Raw genomic sequence first — 18,147 nt, forward strand, 5'->3', positions numbered from 1 at the left:
CGTGTCTCCACTGCTGCGTAGATGCGGAAGTGACGCAAGGGCATAAGGACGCGCAGTCCCGTGCGCCGGAAATGGTGCCGGGGCGGGTTTGGTCGCGGAAGTGGAGGCTGCCGGGCGAAGTGCAGAGGGCGGGGCGCGTGGGGTCATTTCCGCTTCCGGTCCGCTGCCACCTTCGGTTGCTTCCCGTCCGCTCGGCGGCTCCCCTCCCCCGCCCGGCTCTCCGCGCCCCTCCCGGGCGCCGGGGCGGCGGGGCCGTCGCTGTGCGGCCCTCCGTGCGTCTGTGCGTGCGCACGTGCGCACTTCTGCTTCCCGCAGCTCGGCGCGCGCCCCGCGACACCGAGGCCGAGCGGGGGCAGGGGGCTGACCGTCATGACCCCTGGAAGCCCGGTATAAGCGGGCCGAGGTGAGCGAGGGGCGCAATGCTGGCCTCCGTCGCGGCAAGTCCGGTGTTCCGACCTGGGCCGTGGCGCGCGCGGGTCCAGCCAGCCTCGGAGCCGGTGTTCCAGCCGCTGATGGCTTGTGGCTGCTTTTGTACCGCTGTGCCCGGGTCGGGTTTGCCTGCCGGTGTGTGTCTTTTTTTGGGATTGTCACTGTCCTCGTCTCGCGTGGCCCTGTTGTTTGTGTTGCTCTGCTTCTGTGTTTCGGTGTTTGTACAAAAGGGTTTGGAGATCCGAGTGCTGTTTGTGTCTTGGATCGCTCCGTGTTCCTGTCAGGATGCATGCAGTGCTTGTATTTTCTGGGTTTCTGTGTCTTCATTTCCCCAGACTGGTCTCCCTCCGGGTCATTGCTGTCGTCCCCAGGCCCTAAATTCCTTTCTAGGAACCCATTGCCTTTGCTTAGGATGTGCTTCCCAGGTTTCTGAGTACTCTGTGTTCTGGTAGGAGCTCTGGCTGTGGATTCCAAAGCCCCCGCTGCTTGCCTTGGTCTTCAGTTTTCCTAGTCTTCTAAACGGAAGCATTCATAGTTCCTGCACCACTGGGTCTCTGCGCAATGGAGTGGTCCTGGTAAAGTGCCTAACGTGCCTGGCCTGGAGTTAAGCTTGTGATTATTAGTAGCTCTAGTTGCTAGAGATTTTGTCTCGCTTAGTATTTGATACCAGGTTTTTGAGTCCCCCTTGGGGAATTTCACTATATTGTTTGTACTGTTTAATAAGCAATCCTAAATTATCAACTGCGGAAAATTGTCCCATTTTCAGCAACATTTGTGAGATTTAGTATGTTTTTTTGAACATGCTTGAAGTAGGTAGCTGGTGTTAGGATAGTGCATCTTTAGATGCCACCCTTTTGGAAATGTTTTTTTCTGATAATAATAGCAGCCAGGAGTACCGAGCGCCTACTATCTGTGGGGCACAGAACCAAGTTCTTTATGTACCCGTCTTATTTAATCAGCAAGCTTGCCGGGTAGCACCCCTCCCTTTGTTACACAGTTAGGTGAACTGAGTCACAGGGTTGTTTTGCTGGTTGCTTATGTGGCCGGGATTTGAGTGCAAATTTTGTGTTCTTTTAAGTTATATCTCTTGCCCCCCCCATCCCCCCCAGCCCTGTGTGTCATGTGTGTGTTTTGTTTCAGGGTCCCTGACTTTCTGTCCTCTCTGTCCTCCTGCCTCGCTGTATTGCTTTCTTTTTGCCCGAGTTTTGGTGTGTTTCTCTCTCTCTTCCCTCTCTCTCTCCCCCCCTCCCTCCCTTTCTCTCCCTTTCTCCCTCCCTTTCTCTCCCCTCCCCCAGTCTCCTTATGTTTGTCATATGTTTGTCTTCTGGCGTCTGTCCAGGCCTGACTTGGGACCCAGCTGCTTTTTTTTTTTTTTTTTTTTTTTCTTTGCCTAGTTATACCTGTTTGCAGGTGCTCCATTTTCTGGCCTGAATTCAAGGTAAAGAGCAGCCTTTCCTATTCTCCTGTCTTCCTTCAGGTTGGATCATGGTAGGGCTCAGTAAATCTCCCTCCATGGCTTGTTGGAGAGGCACAGACTGGTGATCGGAGTCTACTCTGGACCCAGGCTGCTCCAGTTGTGAGGTGTGTGTCCCTGGGCAAGGTGCTAATGTGCCCTTGTTCCCTCCTGTGTAAAGTGGCTGTGAGTCATGGATTTGCAAGGATTGAGCTGATAGTGCAAAGGACTTAATGGGTGCCTAGAAGGATGTAAAGGTTGTGTAAGTGCTTGTTAATACTCCCCTCATTTGCTTGATTTCTGCCCATGATGCTTTCTGTCACAGCATAGGTTAGTTTATTTAGGTTAATTTAAAAGCATGAGTTTAATGGCACACACCTTTAATTCAGCACTTGGAAGGGGAGGGACACATGGATTTAGCTCTTCAAGTTCCAGGACAGTCAAGGCCATGTAGAGAGATGTTGTGTCAACCCCCCTCCCCCTAACCCACCAAAAAATATGAGTTTATACAGGTAATGTGGGTTTGATTGTTGAGTCTGCTTTGCCATTTATGATATGACCTTGACCAAGTTATTAAACTTCCATGAGGCCATTGTCTACATTCATTGTTAAGTGAGATGATATGTGCCTTGTGGCACAGTTGGCATCCATTAGTGGGGACTCCTACATTTCTTATCTCTCTGCTCCCTTGAGCCTTGAGCTTCCCTCCCCACCCTCGGGACACCTAGTCCCCTGGGCACCCCCCACCCCCAGTCTCCCACTGCCTCAGGCTATCTCCTCAGTCTCCCTACCATTTTTAAATCCCATCATTGGCCTCTTTTGCCATGACTCCTACTCCTGTCCCAGGGTTGTTTGCTTCTCTCTCTCTCTCTCTCTCTCTCTCTCTCTCTCTCCATTTCCTTCCTGCACTGTTGATTGAATGGTTTTTCCCAGCCAGCTTCTTTGTAGAGAAAACCAAACAAATACCCTTTCTATCACTGTGGGTCTTAGGTCAACCATAGTTTCCGAATCAGACAAACAGCTTTAAAAATCACAAGAATCCACTCAGCAACCCCTCTGGGAACAGTGACAATGCCATTTGAGTTCGTGTAAGCAGCACCCTGGGAATGTGTGGCAAATCTGGTGAGGAAGGAGGAAGAGTTTGTTAGCAGGACGGGTCGGGGTGCCCCCTGAGAGCTGGCTGGCTTCTACTGTAACCTGTGTAGTAGACCCTTATCACATGTGCAACACTTCACTTTGTCCCAGAGAAATCCAAGGTCTAACGGCCTTTCCTGTTAAGATGTGGCTGAGTTAGGGTATGGACTCAGGGTGTTTGCCTACCACTCCGTGTTGTGCCTTAGCTGAGCTGGGGCCCCAGGCAGGAAGAACCTAGACTGGTTTGAGGAACTGAAAGAAGAATGAGCTAACTTTAAGACAGAAGTTAACGGGAGGGAGTCTTCTCAGCCACTTAGCATCTTGCTTTCCCCTCAAGGGTGGTGGAAAACCTGTAGAGTGGGAGGCTCAGGCAGCTTGGGTGCTGGTTGCCCCCACATCTCTTTTGTGTTTCCAAAGCCTCTCCCCCCAACCCCCCAGATGTGGTGATCTACCAACGTCCATTGCGGTCTCCCTTTGTGAGTCGCGTCATTTCTCCATGCCCCAGCCCCTTGACACCACTACTGGGCACAATGTCGACCTCATCGCTGCGGCGTCAGATGAAGAATATCGTCCACAACTACTCAGAGGCTGAGATCAAGGTCCGAGAGGCCACAAGCAACGATCCCTGGGGCCCGTCCAGCTCCCTCATGTCAGAGATTGCTGACCTCACCTACAATGTTGTGGCCTTCTCCGAGATCATGAGCATGATCTGGAAGCGGCTCAATGACCACGGCAAGAACTGGAGGCACGTCTACAAGGTCAGCATCTGGGTGTGGTCCCTTGGGGCAGTAGAACGGGAACACATCAGGTTATGTCTTGCCTAGTTATTCCCCCCCCCTCCCCTTTTTCTCAAGAGGGGGAAGGTTGAAGACTGTTCTTTTATTTTTTATGTTAAATCTCTGCAACAGATTGAGCCCTCAGCATCCCTGGGACATTGGTTCCTAGTTTTCCACTTGACCGGAGTCTGATGATGGTCAAGTATCTTCTGTAAAGTTGTGAAATCTTTGTGACTGACCAGGGGACATCTTCCTGTGTCTTTCTCTTTATTGCTTACAGCACCTAGAATAATGCAAATGGTGTATAACATAGTGTCTGTCATACTGTCACTAAGGGAATAATTAATGACAAGAAGGTCTATATAATTCTGTACAGAAAGATTTTCCCCTAAACTCATTTGTTTTCATTTGGTCTTTCTGTGTAGCTCAGGCTGGCCTAGAATTTGTAGTGAGCCTTCTGAGTTCTGGGATTGTGTCAGTACCCAGACATATATTTGCTCTTACTTAGTTTTTTATTTATTTTTTATTTTTGGATAGGGTCTTAAGGAGCCCAGGCTAGCTTTGTGCTCTGTAGCTCCTGATCCTTCAGGTGTTTTTTTTTTTTTTTTTAATTTATTTTTTGTTTTGTTTTTTGTTGTTGTTGTTGTTTTTGTTTTTGCATCAGTTCCCAGCCGCTGAAGGCTGTCTTTGTCCATGCTTAGAGGTGTGTACTTCTGATCCACAGATGGCTCTGGGCTGTGGGCATGTTGGGACAGCATATGAGACTCTCACTCAGGTCATGGGGATATCAGACTTGCTGATACTTATTGATGTGTTATGAAAGGCAGAGCCTTGGGGACAGGTGACAGACTAGTGCCTGTCAAGTGTTGTATGTACTAGGGCGATAACAAAGTGGAACACAGAGGAATTTGGGGGTCATGGAGACTTGTGTGGTGTTGCTTGTGATACTGAGCTGTAAATCTAGGGCCTTCGCATACACAAACAACGCTTTATTGTTTACATCCTCAACGTTGAATTTTTCACCTGTTGTTTTGATATAGAGTTTTGCTGAATTGTCATGGCTTGTCTCTGACTTGCTGTAGGCCTTGAGTTTGTGGGCTTCCTCAGTCCTCCAAGGAGCTGGAGTTACAGGCCTACACTTCTAGGTCATGGCAGTGTTTTGTTCTTTTAAGCAAGACTGATGATGCTGTGAATATGCTGCCAGTGCCCCCTCACACCTTGGTTCTCATGTTATGTATAGCAAAGGAGCTAAGGGCATGGGCTAGGGTCAGCTGGCTAAGCTACAGTGTTGATTGTGGGCATCAGGCTGGTTGCTGGACTACCTTCTGTGGGATGGGTCTCTTCTGACTGCCCCAGATGGGGGGAATGTGTCTGTCTGGGTTGGGGGCTGGCGAATAGGTGCTGCTCTCTATCTCAGGACACTGTAAGGTATCTACTCTCATGGTCCCAGTTTAAAGTCTGCACTGTCCTGAACTATCTGAGAGACTTCCTGTCTAGGTAGGCTGGTTTCCTTTGCTTCAAGATAAGGAGACATAGTAACATCTATGCATTGAAGCAGTGAACTGAGGACTGATTCATGCCCATCACAACACACCAAGATTGGTCCTGAGTTGTATTTAATCATTGATTCAGTTCCTTACTGGACTTGGAATGAAAAGCCAGGTGGCATTTACTCTGTTGAGAACTGGGGAAAGGCCCAGTGTTACAAGCAAACCCTTGTTTTGTTTTTTGATTTTTTTGTTTTTCAAGACAGGGTTTCTCTGTGTAGTCCTGGCTGTCCTGGAACTCACTCTGTAGACCAGGCTGGCCTCGAACTCAGAAATCCACTTTCCTCTTTTAAATTATTATTAATTATTTACATCCAAAATGTTGCCCCACCCCCAGTCCTTCCTTGTACAGTTTTTCCCCCTTTCCCCTCCCCTTCAGCTGAGGGGGTGTCCTCCAGTATCCCCACTTCCCTGGGACATCAAGTCTCCAACGGATTAGGTGCATCCTCTTCCACTGAGGCCAGACAAGGCAGTCCTTTGCTACATATGTGCAGGGGGGCCTCGGACTAGCCCATGTATGCTCTTTAGTTGGTGGCTTAGTCTCTGGGAGCTCCCAGGGGTCCAGGTTAGTTGACAGTGTTGGTCTTCCTATGGGCTCCTTCAATCCTTCCCCTAGCTCTTCTGTAGGGGTCCCCGACCTCAGTCCAGTGTTAAGCAAACCCTCCTTGAGGGTGAGGAGGAGGGTTAGGGCTGCAGGGCTTGAATGTGAAGATGGATGGACAGGGAGGCCCTGTATCTGGAGTGGCCCTGGAATCCCCTCCTGTTCAGTGGCTGAGATTATGCTGCCAGGAGCCTAGAACAGTGTGGTGACCTTAGCTAGGGCTGGGGAGTTCTGGAGAAAGCTGTTCTAGTGACTGGAGATGGCGGGGGAGTGCAGGACATGTGGATGGGCTTCTGAGGCCAGGCGAGCTGGCCTGAGGGAGCGGGAATCTTGATCTCCAGGTTCATTTCTCCTTCCAGCCTTCCTGGGGGTCAGGCAAGTAGTTGTGGTTGGCCAGTTGTATTTGGAGGGGCTGGTGATAGACCGTATAGCCTCCAGAAGACAGAAAAGACCTCCTAAAAGAGGCTGCCACACATAGATAACAAATGAATTTTTTTTTTTTTTAAATGTAGTCTTGGCTATCTTGGAACTCCCTGTGTGTATCAGGTTGGCCTCAGACTTGTGCCCCACCATGGCTGGCTTGGAATGATTCTTTTTTTTTAATGCCATTTTTTAAGGGATTCTTTAAAGATAGATTTACCAAAATATGGTGTAAAGACAAAATCTCCCTTTCTAGGGAGATTCTTTTGAGTTCTGACAAAATGTACTTTTTATAGCTATTCTACAGTCAGTAGAGCAGTTTTGCTCTCCCAGTTCTGATTGTGTGATGCCCTTGGCAGGGCTCCTGGGGGCATGGCTTTGAGTGCTTGCAAGTACTTAACCCATGTGGCTTTGTCGGGGTCCTGCTTGCTTTGACTCTGGTTTCTCATGCTGTGCTGGGGCTCCTGCCTGTGCATCCCTGCCTGGTGACACTTTGTAGGTCTAATTAACCTGTGGGGAATGTGCTTTAGGGGCCTGTCAGTCTGCGAGTGGATGGAGACCTGTAATCCACCCCTTTGATTTATGTTCTTAGAGGATACAGGTCTCAGTTGCACCCCAGTCTTTATGTTAACCAGAAGTCAGCTGAGGGCAGGCTCTGGGTCAATCCTGTGCACTGCCTAAAAGTAAAGTTTTATTGGAACACAGCCCGGCCCCTGCAGCTACCACTTTGGAGTAGTTGGTCAGAGTGTGCAGTGTGAAAACTGAGATATTTTCTCTCCAGATGTAAAGATGGTAACCCTCTTTTAAATGTTCATTGTAATGTACAAGTACTTTCTTGGTGGGACTGATTTAAAATTTAACAAGCTCCATGGCTTATCTATTTGGGATCATTCAGTTGTCTGTATAAAAAAAATATATCCAAGCTTTTCATTGAGGTATATCGGAGCAACTGAAACCTGAATATTTAACCTGATGAGTTTGTGGGATTGTGCACACTGCTGGAGGCTCCTCCCGGAGGGAGATGGAGGAGACTTGTTCAGTTCCTAGGAGGCTTCCTCATGACATCCCTTCCCCTGCGGCACTATGAACATCTGTATATCTGTGAGAACTTCTTAGGTATGGGACCAGTAGTGTGTGCTCTTTGGGGTCTCTTGCTTTGCTTACCAAGCCTGGGGCAGCGATCTCTGCTTCTCTGTGTTGCACATAGCCGTTGTGTCACTGATACTCTGACACTCTTTACTGTTGGGTGGCCCCAGTGCATTTGCAACAGTTTTTGTGTGCATGGCACTATGCCTGGGCATTTGAACAGTTTCCTGCTTCATAGCCTTAGCTGCAGTTCCAAAGTCCAGAGAGCTACAAGGATGAAAGTGCCTCATAACCATCCGGCACAAAGTACGATGTTCACGAAGGGAAATAATTTATATACTGTGCTCCTGTCATCCTGTGTTGCATGGCTATTAGCAGAACTCCCTTCTGATTGGGTTCTCAGGTGTGTCCCTGTGCAGTCTTCCTGGTTTCAATCTGGAAGATTCTGGATTCCAAAACATAAGGGCCTACCGCCTACCTCTCTGCCTTTTCCTTTGGGATGTAACCATGCAGAGAAATATTTCTCCTCTGAGAGTAAACACTGCCAGGGCCTCAGCTGGGGACTAATCAGGTGTAAATACTTGTCAGAAAGCCTTTCCAGAGATGGGTGGTGGCATCTCCCTGTAATCCCAGTTCTCAGGTTGAGGTTAGTGTGGTCTGTATAGGAAATCACTGTGTCTCTGTCCTGTCCTTCCCTCCCCATTACAGAACTTTAATGGGGTGCAGCAGTGTTTTATAGCAAATTTCACTGTGTAGATAGTGCTTAGCTCCTGTGGCTGCCTCCTCTGTCACATTTCTTCTCATGCTATTCACGCCTGTGAAGTTTGAGTTTGGGGGGCTCCATGGAATCTTTGTAGCCATTGCATAAAGCTAAGGTGTACTGTTCTCCTCGAATAGTGACTAAGCCTTTTCCAGATTCTTATAGGGACCATGACTATGACATTGCTCTGGGAACAGGCCTTGAGTTAGATCTTTCCTTGGGTTGGTTATTTGTTTTCATCTTATTTAATTTCATCTCATTTAATTTCATCTTATGTGTATGATTGTTTGCCTATATTCTGTGTGTGGACTGCTTGCTTATGTGCCTAGTGCCTGCAGAGGTTAGAAGAAGGCGTTAGATCCCTGAAACTAGAATACATATGGTTGTGAGTTACCTTGTGGGTGCTGGGAATGGAACTGGGGTCGTCTGCAAGAGCAACAAGTACTTTCAACCACTGAGCCATCTCTCTGGCCCCTGGGTTACAATTACTGTTTTTTGTTTTTTGTTTTTTTTTTTTTCCCTTAAGTACTTTAATTTCATCTTGCTGAAAATGAAATTTGTTTTCATATTACAAAATAGAGATACCAAAGGATGCCATTGAGTTGTAGGTTGTTTGCTTTGATCTGTCATTCCTGTGGTGCCTGGCTTGGCTTGGGTGCTTGGTTTCCTGAGAGAGCCTGGGCCCAGAAGGCTCCTGGAACATCTCATTCCTTTAGCATCAGGCCATCTCTTTATCCTTAAGACTTCCTGCACTTTACTTTGGCTCTGTTGCTTCAGATTTTGCCTTTGGGGTGTGGGGCATGTTTTGTGGTCCTACATGGTGCCCTGATTGGCTACTTGGGTGGTTGCCATCTTGTCTTCTGTGTTGTTACGGAACTACATAGAGCGCTGTGCAGTAGTCAGCTTTTGGGGTGAGCAGTCCATTGGCATCTGGTATAATCCGTGCTGGTGTCACCCCCTGGCTGGAGGAGGAACTTTTCTTTAACCCTATTGGATATTTCCCACTTACACTTATCCTCTGGAAACCCATGGTCTCCTCTGTCTGTCTGAATTGGTCTCTTCTGGATGTTTTATATCCATGGGAGCACACATTGTGTGGCCTTTGTCCCTGGCCTCTCTGGGCAAGCACAGTGTGTGGCTCATGGTAGTCTGTGTCCCCACTTTTCTCCTTTTTAGGTCCATTCCACATTCTACTGGGTGGACTGACAGTGGATTGTGAGACTTGAATGTAGGCAGCTGCCCCAGGGCCCAAATGCTTCCTCAGTCTCTAGTCCCTTTTCCCGTGGAGTTCAGTGTCAGTGACTGGTGTACCTGCACTTTGCAGGCCATGACGTTGATGGAGTACCTCATCAAGACTGGCTCTGAGCGTGTATCACAACAGTGCAAAGAGAACATGTATGCTGTGCAGACGCTGAAGGACTTCCAGTATGTGGACCGTGATGGCAAGGACCAGGGTGTGAATGTGCGGGAGAAGGCCAAGCAGCTGGTGGCTTTGCTGCGTGATGAGGATCGGCTCCGGGAGGAGCGCGCCCACGCGCTCAAGACCAAGGAGAAGCTGGCACAGACTGCCACGGGTGAGGTTTCTCTCCCACTCCTGGAAGTCCCAGACAGCTAGGATCTGTCCTCTGTTCCTATCTGTGGGCCCATTCCAGCTGATACACCCTTCTCCTCCCTTGCCTTGTGTGATGGATGGTCTTAGACTCTGAAATTTTGCAGAATGTGTCCTTTGGACCCAAGTGTGTCCAGACCCTGAGGGCAGCTAGCCAGCAGAGTCCCTGACTCCTGTCTTGGTTTTTGGAGTATCCAGGCAGGTGTGCCCACATCTTGTTAGATTGCTTGAGGTTTGGAACTCCCCAGGTTCAGGGTTAGGTCAGCCCCTGATGGGGACATGTGTACTTACTTCTGATGGAGCTGCTAGTCTGGCTTTATGTAGATTGTCCCTCTAGCTAAAGGGTACTGTTAAATCACAAAGGAGGCCAGCATCGTGCTGACAGGACAGCCTGTGAGTCTACTTTTTGAAGTCTTAGAATGTTGTTGTAAGTGGTGAATTCAAGTTTAGTGGTTGCTGATGAGCATTTAAAAATAAATGAAAGTGGCATGAAGAGAGAGCATGTCCCATGTCATAAGGCTGTGATCTGTCCAGTGGCATACTCAGTGGCACGTGTGGGGTCCTGGATTATATAGGGGTTTCATTTTCTTCATGCTGAGGGACCATGGCAGGGGAAGCAGGGAGAGTGTTAGTTCGGGAGACTATAGGAGTACAGTTGTGAACACTTGAGTTTGCAAGTGGTTATGGGGATGGGAAGACAGTGCTGTCCTGGTGGTCAGCTGGGTCGGACCTTCCAGGGCAGATAGAATCAAAAGTCTGTGACCCTGGTTCTAACTGTAGGCCTTCTGTCTAATGCATCATGTTTGGGTCAGAGATGTGAGGACACTGCGGGACGTGCTCAGGTGGACCTTAAAGCAGTGAGCACAGTAGAGGGTGGGAGCCTGGGGAAGAGTGGAAGCTGTAATACAGGATTGGGCTGGGCTGAGGAGGGATGTCTGTAGCAAGGAACATGCCTGGTCGGCTGGTCGCTTTGTGGAAGGCGTGTGGTGTGCATGCCTGTGTGTGTGGGGGGGGTGCGCATGTGAGCAGATGGCTGTGTACTTGCAGCCACGTGTATGGAGGCCAGTGTTGACAGCTTCACTCATTGTTTTCTGTGATGCATGGTCTTAGTCAAACCCTGAGCTCACCAATATGTTAGCCTTGAGCCAGCATGCGCTGGCCCCTGTCTCTGTCTCCCTAGGCTGAATTACTAGTGAACTGTTAGGTCTACCTAGTGTTTGGGTGTATTCTGGGGCTCTCAGCTCTGGTTCTCATGCTTGGGCAGCAAGGATGTTAACTCACTAGGCCATTTTCCTAGTGCCTTGAGCTTTGCTGACACAGGAGATGGAGGTGATACGTCACCCGGTCCACACACACAGGAGCTGGGTCACAGGCTTCTCACGCTCCTGTTGTGGACTCTGAAATTGAAATTGATTTTTTTTTTTTGTTCATTTGTATTTTGCTTTTCGAAACAGGGTTTCTCTGTGTAGTCCTGGCTGTCCTGGAACTCACTCTGTAGACCAGGCTGGCCTTGAACTCAGAGATCCACCTGCCTCTGCCTCCTGTGTGCTAGGATTAAAGGAGTTCGCCATCACTACTTGGCTTTGGCTTCAGTTGGAATTTCTTAATGATTTTTGTATGTCTTGACATGTTCTTTTCATTTTTTTTCTCAACTGTTTAAAGTGCCAGCTTTGGCCATCAGCCATGGTCTCCTGACCCATGTCCTAAAGCAAACTGCTTGGAGAGAGAGGAAAGTTTCTACAGGAGTTGGAGAGGGCTGCAAAGGGCTGGAGGCCACAGGGAGCCTGAAGTTGGGTGGTTGGGAAGATCTTGTGTTGGTGGTTGCTGCCCATTTCCTTGTAAGGTTTGAAATGGGGCCTACAGTGTCACTATATGCAACCTGGGTGGGAGCCTTAAGGTGTTTGCAGTGGGCTTGGCAGTGGGCTGTGGGTTGTCAGCACTTGCCTCATGAGGATGCTCCAGGATCATCTTAGGATGAAAGTGCTTTGGGGCAGGAGCAGACAGCTTGCTATAGTGTATGGACCTTCTCTGGATCACTGCTGGAGCAGTGGTTAGAAACCTGCCCTCTGTCAGGGAACCAGGAGCCACCATGGAGCCTGTAGACAGTGCCAGGGCATGGTGCAGGGCTGAAGGAGGTGGTGAGAAGACTATAGGAACTGGGGTCTCTTGGTCCTCCTCTTGGCACCATCTACCCCTCCCTTCTGCTGGCCCTGGAGCCAGACTCTTGACCTTAATGTGGCCTTTCCCCCTATCTCCATGCCCCTCTGACGCCAATGGCTCTTGTTCCCATCGTTGGTCTCCATAGTCTGGACAGATACTGCTTTCCCTCGTAAGTGCCAGCTGTTCCTGCCGGGGCTGCAATCCTGCCTGGAAATGGAGGCCCTTGTCTGCTCTATTGGGAGCTCTCCTAGCCTGGGAAACCAGGGAGGATCCCTCTGGAGGCCTGGACCCTGCTGTCCTTCAGCACACTGCTTGTCCTTTATCAGCAGCTTGTTGTTTTGAGGGTGGGGCTGGCCTTTACCCCACCTTGGACTTTGGCTCCATAACTTTCTCTCCCAGTTTGGCCCTCAGAGGCCATTTGGGGGGAAGGGGATCTGTGCTGGGTTTTGGGTAGCAGCCCACATCTGGCTGTGGGTCCCCATCTTTTGGTTTCTGGTCCATCTCTGTCTTCCTCTCTTCCTGTTTCCAGCCTCCTCAGCAGCCGTGGGCTCTGGACCACCTCCCGAGGCGGAGCAGGCGTGGCCACAGAGCAGCGGGGAGGAGGAGTTGCAGCTCCAGCTGGCCCTGGCTATGAGCAAGGAGGAGGCCGACCAGGTACAGGGCACCGTGGAGGGTGAGGGCCGACTTCTGTTCTGCCATCCTGTCCTCATGCCTCGCCGCCTCACTCTCCACCCACTCCTCCCTTCTGCTGCTGTCTCTCTGTTCTGATCCTTCCTCCATCTTTAGCTTTTCTCCCGGGAAGCTGTGCTGCACTTTGACAGTTAGGCATGCAGCTTCCTTCTTTCTCTGCCCATCTTTATTGGTTTGGGAGAACCAGTGTCTCCTCCTTCCTTGATCTTGCTTAGCCCTGGCCCTCTGTCCTTTTTTGGCCCACCTCTCTGCCTGTTACTCTGGCTCCAACTTCCCCTGCCCTGCCCCTCATACTTTTTCTCCGCCAGCCCCCGTCCTGCGGCCCTGAGGATGACGTCCAGCTCCAGCTGGCCCTTAGTTTGAGCCGAGAGGAGCACGATAAGGTCAGAGTGGCCTCCCTCCCCCCTAGGGTTTTCCTTACTCCTTGCCCCTTCCTGAGCTGTCTCCCTGAGTACAGGAGTATTCACTTTCAGCATCTTTAGCTGGAGAGACCTTGGTCCAAACAGAAACCAGGGTGGACACCCAGGACACTGGATAGATGTGCTCCACACCTGGGGGTACAAGTATCACTGGGTCATGTACCTCAGCAGCAGGCCTCCTCCTCTTCCTCGGTCCCACTGCTTCCTAAGCTGTTTTTACAGCCAGGTTCAGGCATCCTTTCCATAGCACCCTACACACAGCCCCTTTCCCTCTGGACCACACCAAGCTCCACGCCTCCTGCCCCACCTTTGACCCAGTGTCCCATTGCCATCCCCATTTCATACATTGTTCACATTCCATTTTAATTTTTAAATTTTTGTTTTCAGAGTGAGGGGGAGGGTGGTTGGGGTGGGGATTTTCGGGCTGGGCCAGCTGCCCTCCCATGGCCTGTGTTCTGAGCCCTACCTGTCTGGCTGCTTCTGCTCTCCACAGGAAGAGCGGATCCGTCGTGGGGATGACCTGAGGCTGCAGATGGCAATAGAGGAGAGCAAGAGGGAGACTGGGGGCAAGGAGGAGGTAAGCACCTGTGTGTTCTGTCCTCTGGGTCACTAGTTCCTGGCTGGGAATTGAGCCCAGGGCTTTGTGCATCCTACTCAAGTACTCTACCAGCTCCAGCTCCAGCCCCAGCCCCAATGTGACTTTCTTGCCACTGTGGCTTTCTAGGCAGCAGTGTCTGCTCAGGCTGGCCTTAGGCCTGGGAGGTCCTACATCTGGCTGTAGGAGGCTCACTTGTTTCTGCCTCTGCCCTTTGTACTCTGAGTGTAAGTGTGGCCAGTTGGGGAAGACCTGGCTGTTTTGTCTTTCTGATTGTTTGCCTTGTGGGTACCGATGGGAGTGTGTGTGTGTGTGTGTGTGTGTGTGTGTGTGTGTGTGTGTGAGAGAGAGAGAGAGAGAGAGNGAGAGAGAGAGAGAGAGAGAGAGAGAGAGAGAGAGAGAGAGAGAGAGAGTGAGAGTGAGAGAGTGTGAGTATACTCAAGCGCTTGCTCTCTTGCAGGCTCTCGTGTGCTCGTGCATGCCTCTGTGGGTTATCTCCACTGTCACATCAGGGCTTTGGTTGGTTGCTTTTATGAACCTGCCCTCAGAACACCAGGGCATATAGCTTTAGTGTCTGCATATGGACAGGTAGTCATAGGCAGGCAGCGCTGCATGGTGTGCACTGCAGGGCAGTGATGTGGCGTTGGGAGGTGATCGGAGTGGAGTGACTTGGTGGGAGCTCAGGGAAGGCTTGATGTGGTGAGGGTTGGGCTAGATCATCTTAAAGATCCAGCCAAAGCACATAGTGGGTGGGGAAGTCCTTATAGCTTGGCTGGTTGCAGGGAGGAGGGCTTCACCTTTGTCTTCACACAGAGGACCCAGGGGTTGTACAGGGAATAGACGAGGGCCAGAGAATGAGTAAGTAAATTGGGGCCCTCTGGAGGGTGACCTAGGTAGAGAGTGACTGGATAGGGAAATTGGTAGGCAGAATGGGGTTGAGGAGAAGGAGGTACAGCCACCTGTGGGTGGCATCCTGAATCTTCTCTAGTTCTCAGCTCACATCCCTTCTCTTCTCTTTCCTACAGTCATCTCTCATGGATCTTGCTGATGTCTTCACAACCCCAGCCCCTCCACAGGCCTCAGACCCTTGGGGGGGCCCGGCATCTGTGCCTACTGCTGTCCCTGTGGCTGCTGCCGCTTCAGACCCTTGGGGGGGACCTGCTGTCCCTCCAGCTGCTGATCCTTGGGGTGGTGCAGCCCCCACACCAGCCTCCGGGGATCCTTGGAGGCCTGCAGCCCCTACAGGGCCCTCTGTTGATCCTTGGGGTGGGACCCCAGCTCCTGCAGCTGGAGAGGGGCCCACCCCTGACCCGTGGGGAAGCTCTGATGGTGAGCACCACCGTTTTCTTCTTTGAAGCCCCCAGGAGAAGCCATCTCTTTAGGAAGGAAGGCCTTAGGCAGAGTAAGGGATGGTGAGATGGCCAAGGCAGAGAGAGAGAGAGGCTTGGGCAAGCTAAGTAAGCTAAGTAAGGAAGGCTGTAGCGGGGTAAGTGGTGGGAAAGTTGAGGGTACTTTTGAGAGCAGATATGGGTGGGCCTAGGGCCTAGCCCGCCCCTTGACTAGCTAAGTCATGCTAACATGTTTGTAGGTAGAAGGACCTGAGAGTTAGGCTAGTTGTTTGTTTGGGTGATTTGGGCCATGACAGATTGAGAGGCAGCAGCTTTCCGAGCAGGAGATGCTAGTAATTCATATATCTCTTTCCTCTTCTAGGTGGGGCTCCTGTCAGTGGGCCCCCATCTTCTGACCCCTGGGCACCTGCCCCGGCTTTCTCAGACCCCTGGGGAGGTTCACCTGCAAAGCCCAGCAGCAACGGCACTGCAGGTACTGGGCTGCCCTTTGGTGGGCTAGGGTGGCAGTCCTGATGTGAGTGTTGCATTTATCTGGGTCCTGAGGGTGGAGGAGGTTGAGGTAGATTCCCTAGTCGGCTATTGAGCTCAGCATCCTGACCCCCACAGCAGCTGGGGGCTTTGACACAGAGCCTGATGAGTTCTCAGACTTCGACCGACTCCGCACTGCCCTGCCAACCTCTGGGAGCAGCACAGGTGAGTCCCCCTCCTCTTGACCCCTGGGAGTCCCCATACTCGGTTGCTTCTTGTCTCTGCCTTGTTCCAGGTGGTGCCTGCTGTACTTGCGGGGGTAGAATGCACATGATAGAGTGAGTCAAATCCAGGCTCCCTTCTTCACAGAGAGATGTGTAACAATGGATATCCTATCCACAGTCCTGTCTGCCCTCTTTCTGCTTCTGGATCATCTATTGAGTGGAGATAGGAATTGGAGAAATCTGGGCGCCCCCTTGGGGTGGGTGTGGTGGGTTGTCTTCCGTTTAACCGTGTGAGGCCCTGGGACAGACTAGCACCTGCCTTGACTGTAGACTGTAGGTCTGTGCATCTTGACTGCAAATACCCCAAGAGGGGGCCTGCGTCTCCTTGTCAGTGCCTTACCCTCAGCCACACACAGGCCTGCTTACCTTTGGTCACTGTTTGTTTTGAGATGAGACATTGCTAGGTTGCTAGCTTGTCATCCTTCTGCCTTAGTTTGAGTGTCTGGAAGTATGGCACATTCCCCATACTCCCCAGTACCTTTTCTTGTTATACTGGAACTGAACCTCATTTGTTCCTCACCATTGAGCTCCAGCTTTTCCCATTTATTTTGTTTTGTGTTTTGTTTTGGGGACAGGATCTTGCTCTGTTCTGTAGCTCAGAGTGGCCTTGCGTGAATGTGTGGCGCTCCTGTCTAAGTCTCTCAAGTGCTGGGGTTCTTTGTCTGCACTCCGGGCAATCATTAAGTAATGTTTATTTTCCTGATTCAATGAGCCAGCTTCCAATGAAGTGCTGGTTGTGGCGTGCAGATGTGTTTCCATTGGTTAATTCCTAGAGGGAAAAGGTTTGTCCTCCAGCCCTTAGATGTCATGACCTATCCCAGGGTTATGGGTGTCTGCTTGGTTTCTGCACTGAAGTGCTCATTTGAGACTGCGAGTGTCCCGTAGACACTCAGCAACTGTACTTCTGGAACACTGTGGGTTCTCCTGAGGTCTTGATTCTATCATTCCCGCTGTCCTCCTTCTCCACAGTAAGATCCAAGCTCAGCTCAGCCTGCCCCTTCCTGAGACCTCCCACCGCCTCCCTCCCTGCTTCCCCCAACACAGGGTGGGCCTGCCACTCCATCTGAGCACTGTCCTGGCTTTTTCAGGGGAGTTGGAGTTGCTCGCAGGAGAGGTGCCTGCTCGCAGCCCTGGGGCATTCGACATGAGTGGGGTTGGGGGATCTCTGGCTGAGTCTGTGGGGAGTCCCCCACCTGCTGCAACCCCAACTCCCACCCCCCCAACACGGAAGACTCCGGAGTCATTCCTAGGCCCTAATGCAGCCCTTGTGGACCTGGACTCGCTGGTGAGCCGACCAGGCCCCACACCACCAGGATCCAAGGCTTCCAACCCATTCCTTCCAAGCGGTGAGTGTGGATTGTGGGACTCCTGTGTCTTTGGTATCTTCTGTGGTCCCTACAGAGTAGAATTTTCATGGAGCAGGCATGCTTCTCTCCACCTGGGTGTGTATCCAAGACTTGGACGCTGGGCAGACAAGCACTTGCTGACTGCTTTTTCTCTTTGCAGGAGCTCCGCCCACAGGCCCCTCTGTCACCAATCCTTTCCAGCCAGCACCCCCTGCAACGCTCACCCTGAACCAGCTCCGTCTCAGTCCTGTGCCCCCAGTTCCTGGAGCGCCACCCACCTACATCTCTCCTCTTGGTGGAGGCCCTGGTCTGCCCCCCATGATGCCCCCAGGTCCCCCAGCCCCCAACACTAACCCCTTCCTCCTATAATCCAGGGTAGGAGGGAGGCCTGGTTCAGCTGGCTTCCCCAATTTCTGCTCCCTGGGAGATCAGTATTGTGAGTGCATGTGAAATGGGGGAGCCCTCCCCCACAGTGCCCTTCCCCTTCCTGGGGCCCACTCACACTACACCCTCTTCCCAAGTCCCCAACCCACCTCCCCTTGAGAAAAACTGGACATGGGGATGGGGAGGGGAGCCGGCCAGAGGAGGACCCTTTTCTGTGGCATTAGATGGGGGAGGGACAGCTGGGGTTCCCCCACCCATTCCACCTCCCTCTAAACTCATGACAACCCCCAAATCAGTGTTTGAGCCTCCTCGTTCCCTTGGCACCCCTGGTGAATCCTTGGTGATGATTTTGGCAACTTCGGGAATAAATGGCAATTCTCATGGGTGTGGCTCCCTTAAATTCCCACCCACGGTTCAGATGTCCCTGAGAAGCCCCTCTTCCAGGGCAGACTCAAGGTTTGGCCAGAGTCACTTCTTGACTTCAGCTGAGAATGAACCTTTCTGAAGCTTTGAATTCCCTGATTCAGTTCCTGGAGCTGGGCTGGGTGAGGATGGAAAGGACTTGGGCTGTGGTCCTGCGTCCTGGCATCACTGAGTCCTACACAGGCATCACTAATTCATCCAGCTTGCTTTGGAA

General features: G+C 51.2%; 1 protein-coding gene across 14 annotated transcripts; it reads left to right on the forward strand.

The window, feature by feature from the left end:
- Positions 1-145: 145 nt before the first annotated feature.
- Positions 146-17,893, forward strand: Epn1 (epsin 1). Of its 14 annotated transcripts, XM_029479551.1 has the most exons (13): positions 341-403; positions 882-1,004; positions 1,907-2,010; positions 3,455-3,774; positions 9,531-9,780; positions 12,505-12,629; positions 12,974-13,048; positions 13,578-13,661; positions 14,705-15,008; positions 15,390-15,500; positions 15,635-15,721; positions 16,869-17,126; positions 17,287-17,893. In XM_029479551.1, the coding sequence occupies exons 4-13, from the start codon at positions 3,547-3,549 to the stop codon at positions 17,493-17,495; spliced, it is 1,731 nt and encodes a 576-aa protein (XP_029335411.1). In that variant the 5' UTR covers positions 341-403; positions 882-1,004; positions 1,907-2,010; positions 3,455-3,546; the 3' UTR covers positions 17,496-17,893. The 14 variants fall into 14 exon arrangements, with proteins under 14 accessions (XP_021021912.1, XP_021021916.1, XP_021021914.1 ...); XM_021166256.2 differs by lacking the exon at positions 882-1,004 and having other exon boundaries at positions 161-403; positions 15,638-15,721; XM_021166252.2 differs by lacking the exon at positions 882-1,004 and having other exon boundaries at positions 317-403; positions 3,434-3,774.
- Positions 17,894-18,147: the final 254 nt, after the last annotated feature.

This window comes from Mus caroli, chromosome 7 (genome assembly GCF_900094665.2).
Source record: "Mus caroli chromosome 7, CAROLI_EIJ_v1.1, whole genome shotgun sequence".
Classification (NCBI taxonomy): Eukaryota; Metazoa; Chordata; class Mammalia; order Rodentia; family Muridae; genus Mus; species Mus caroli.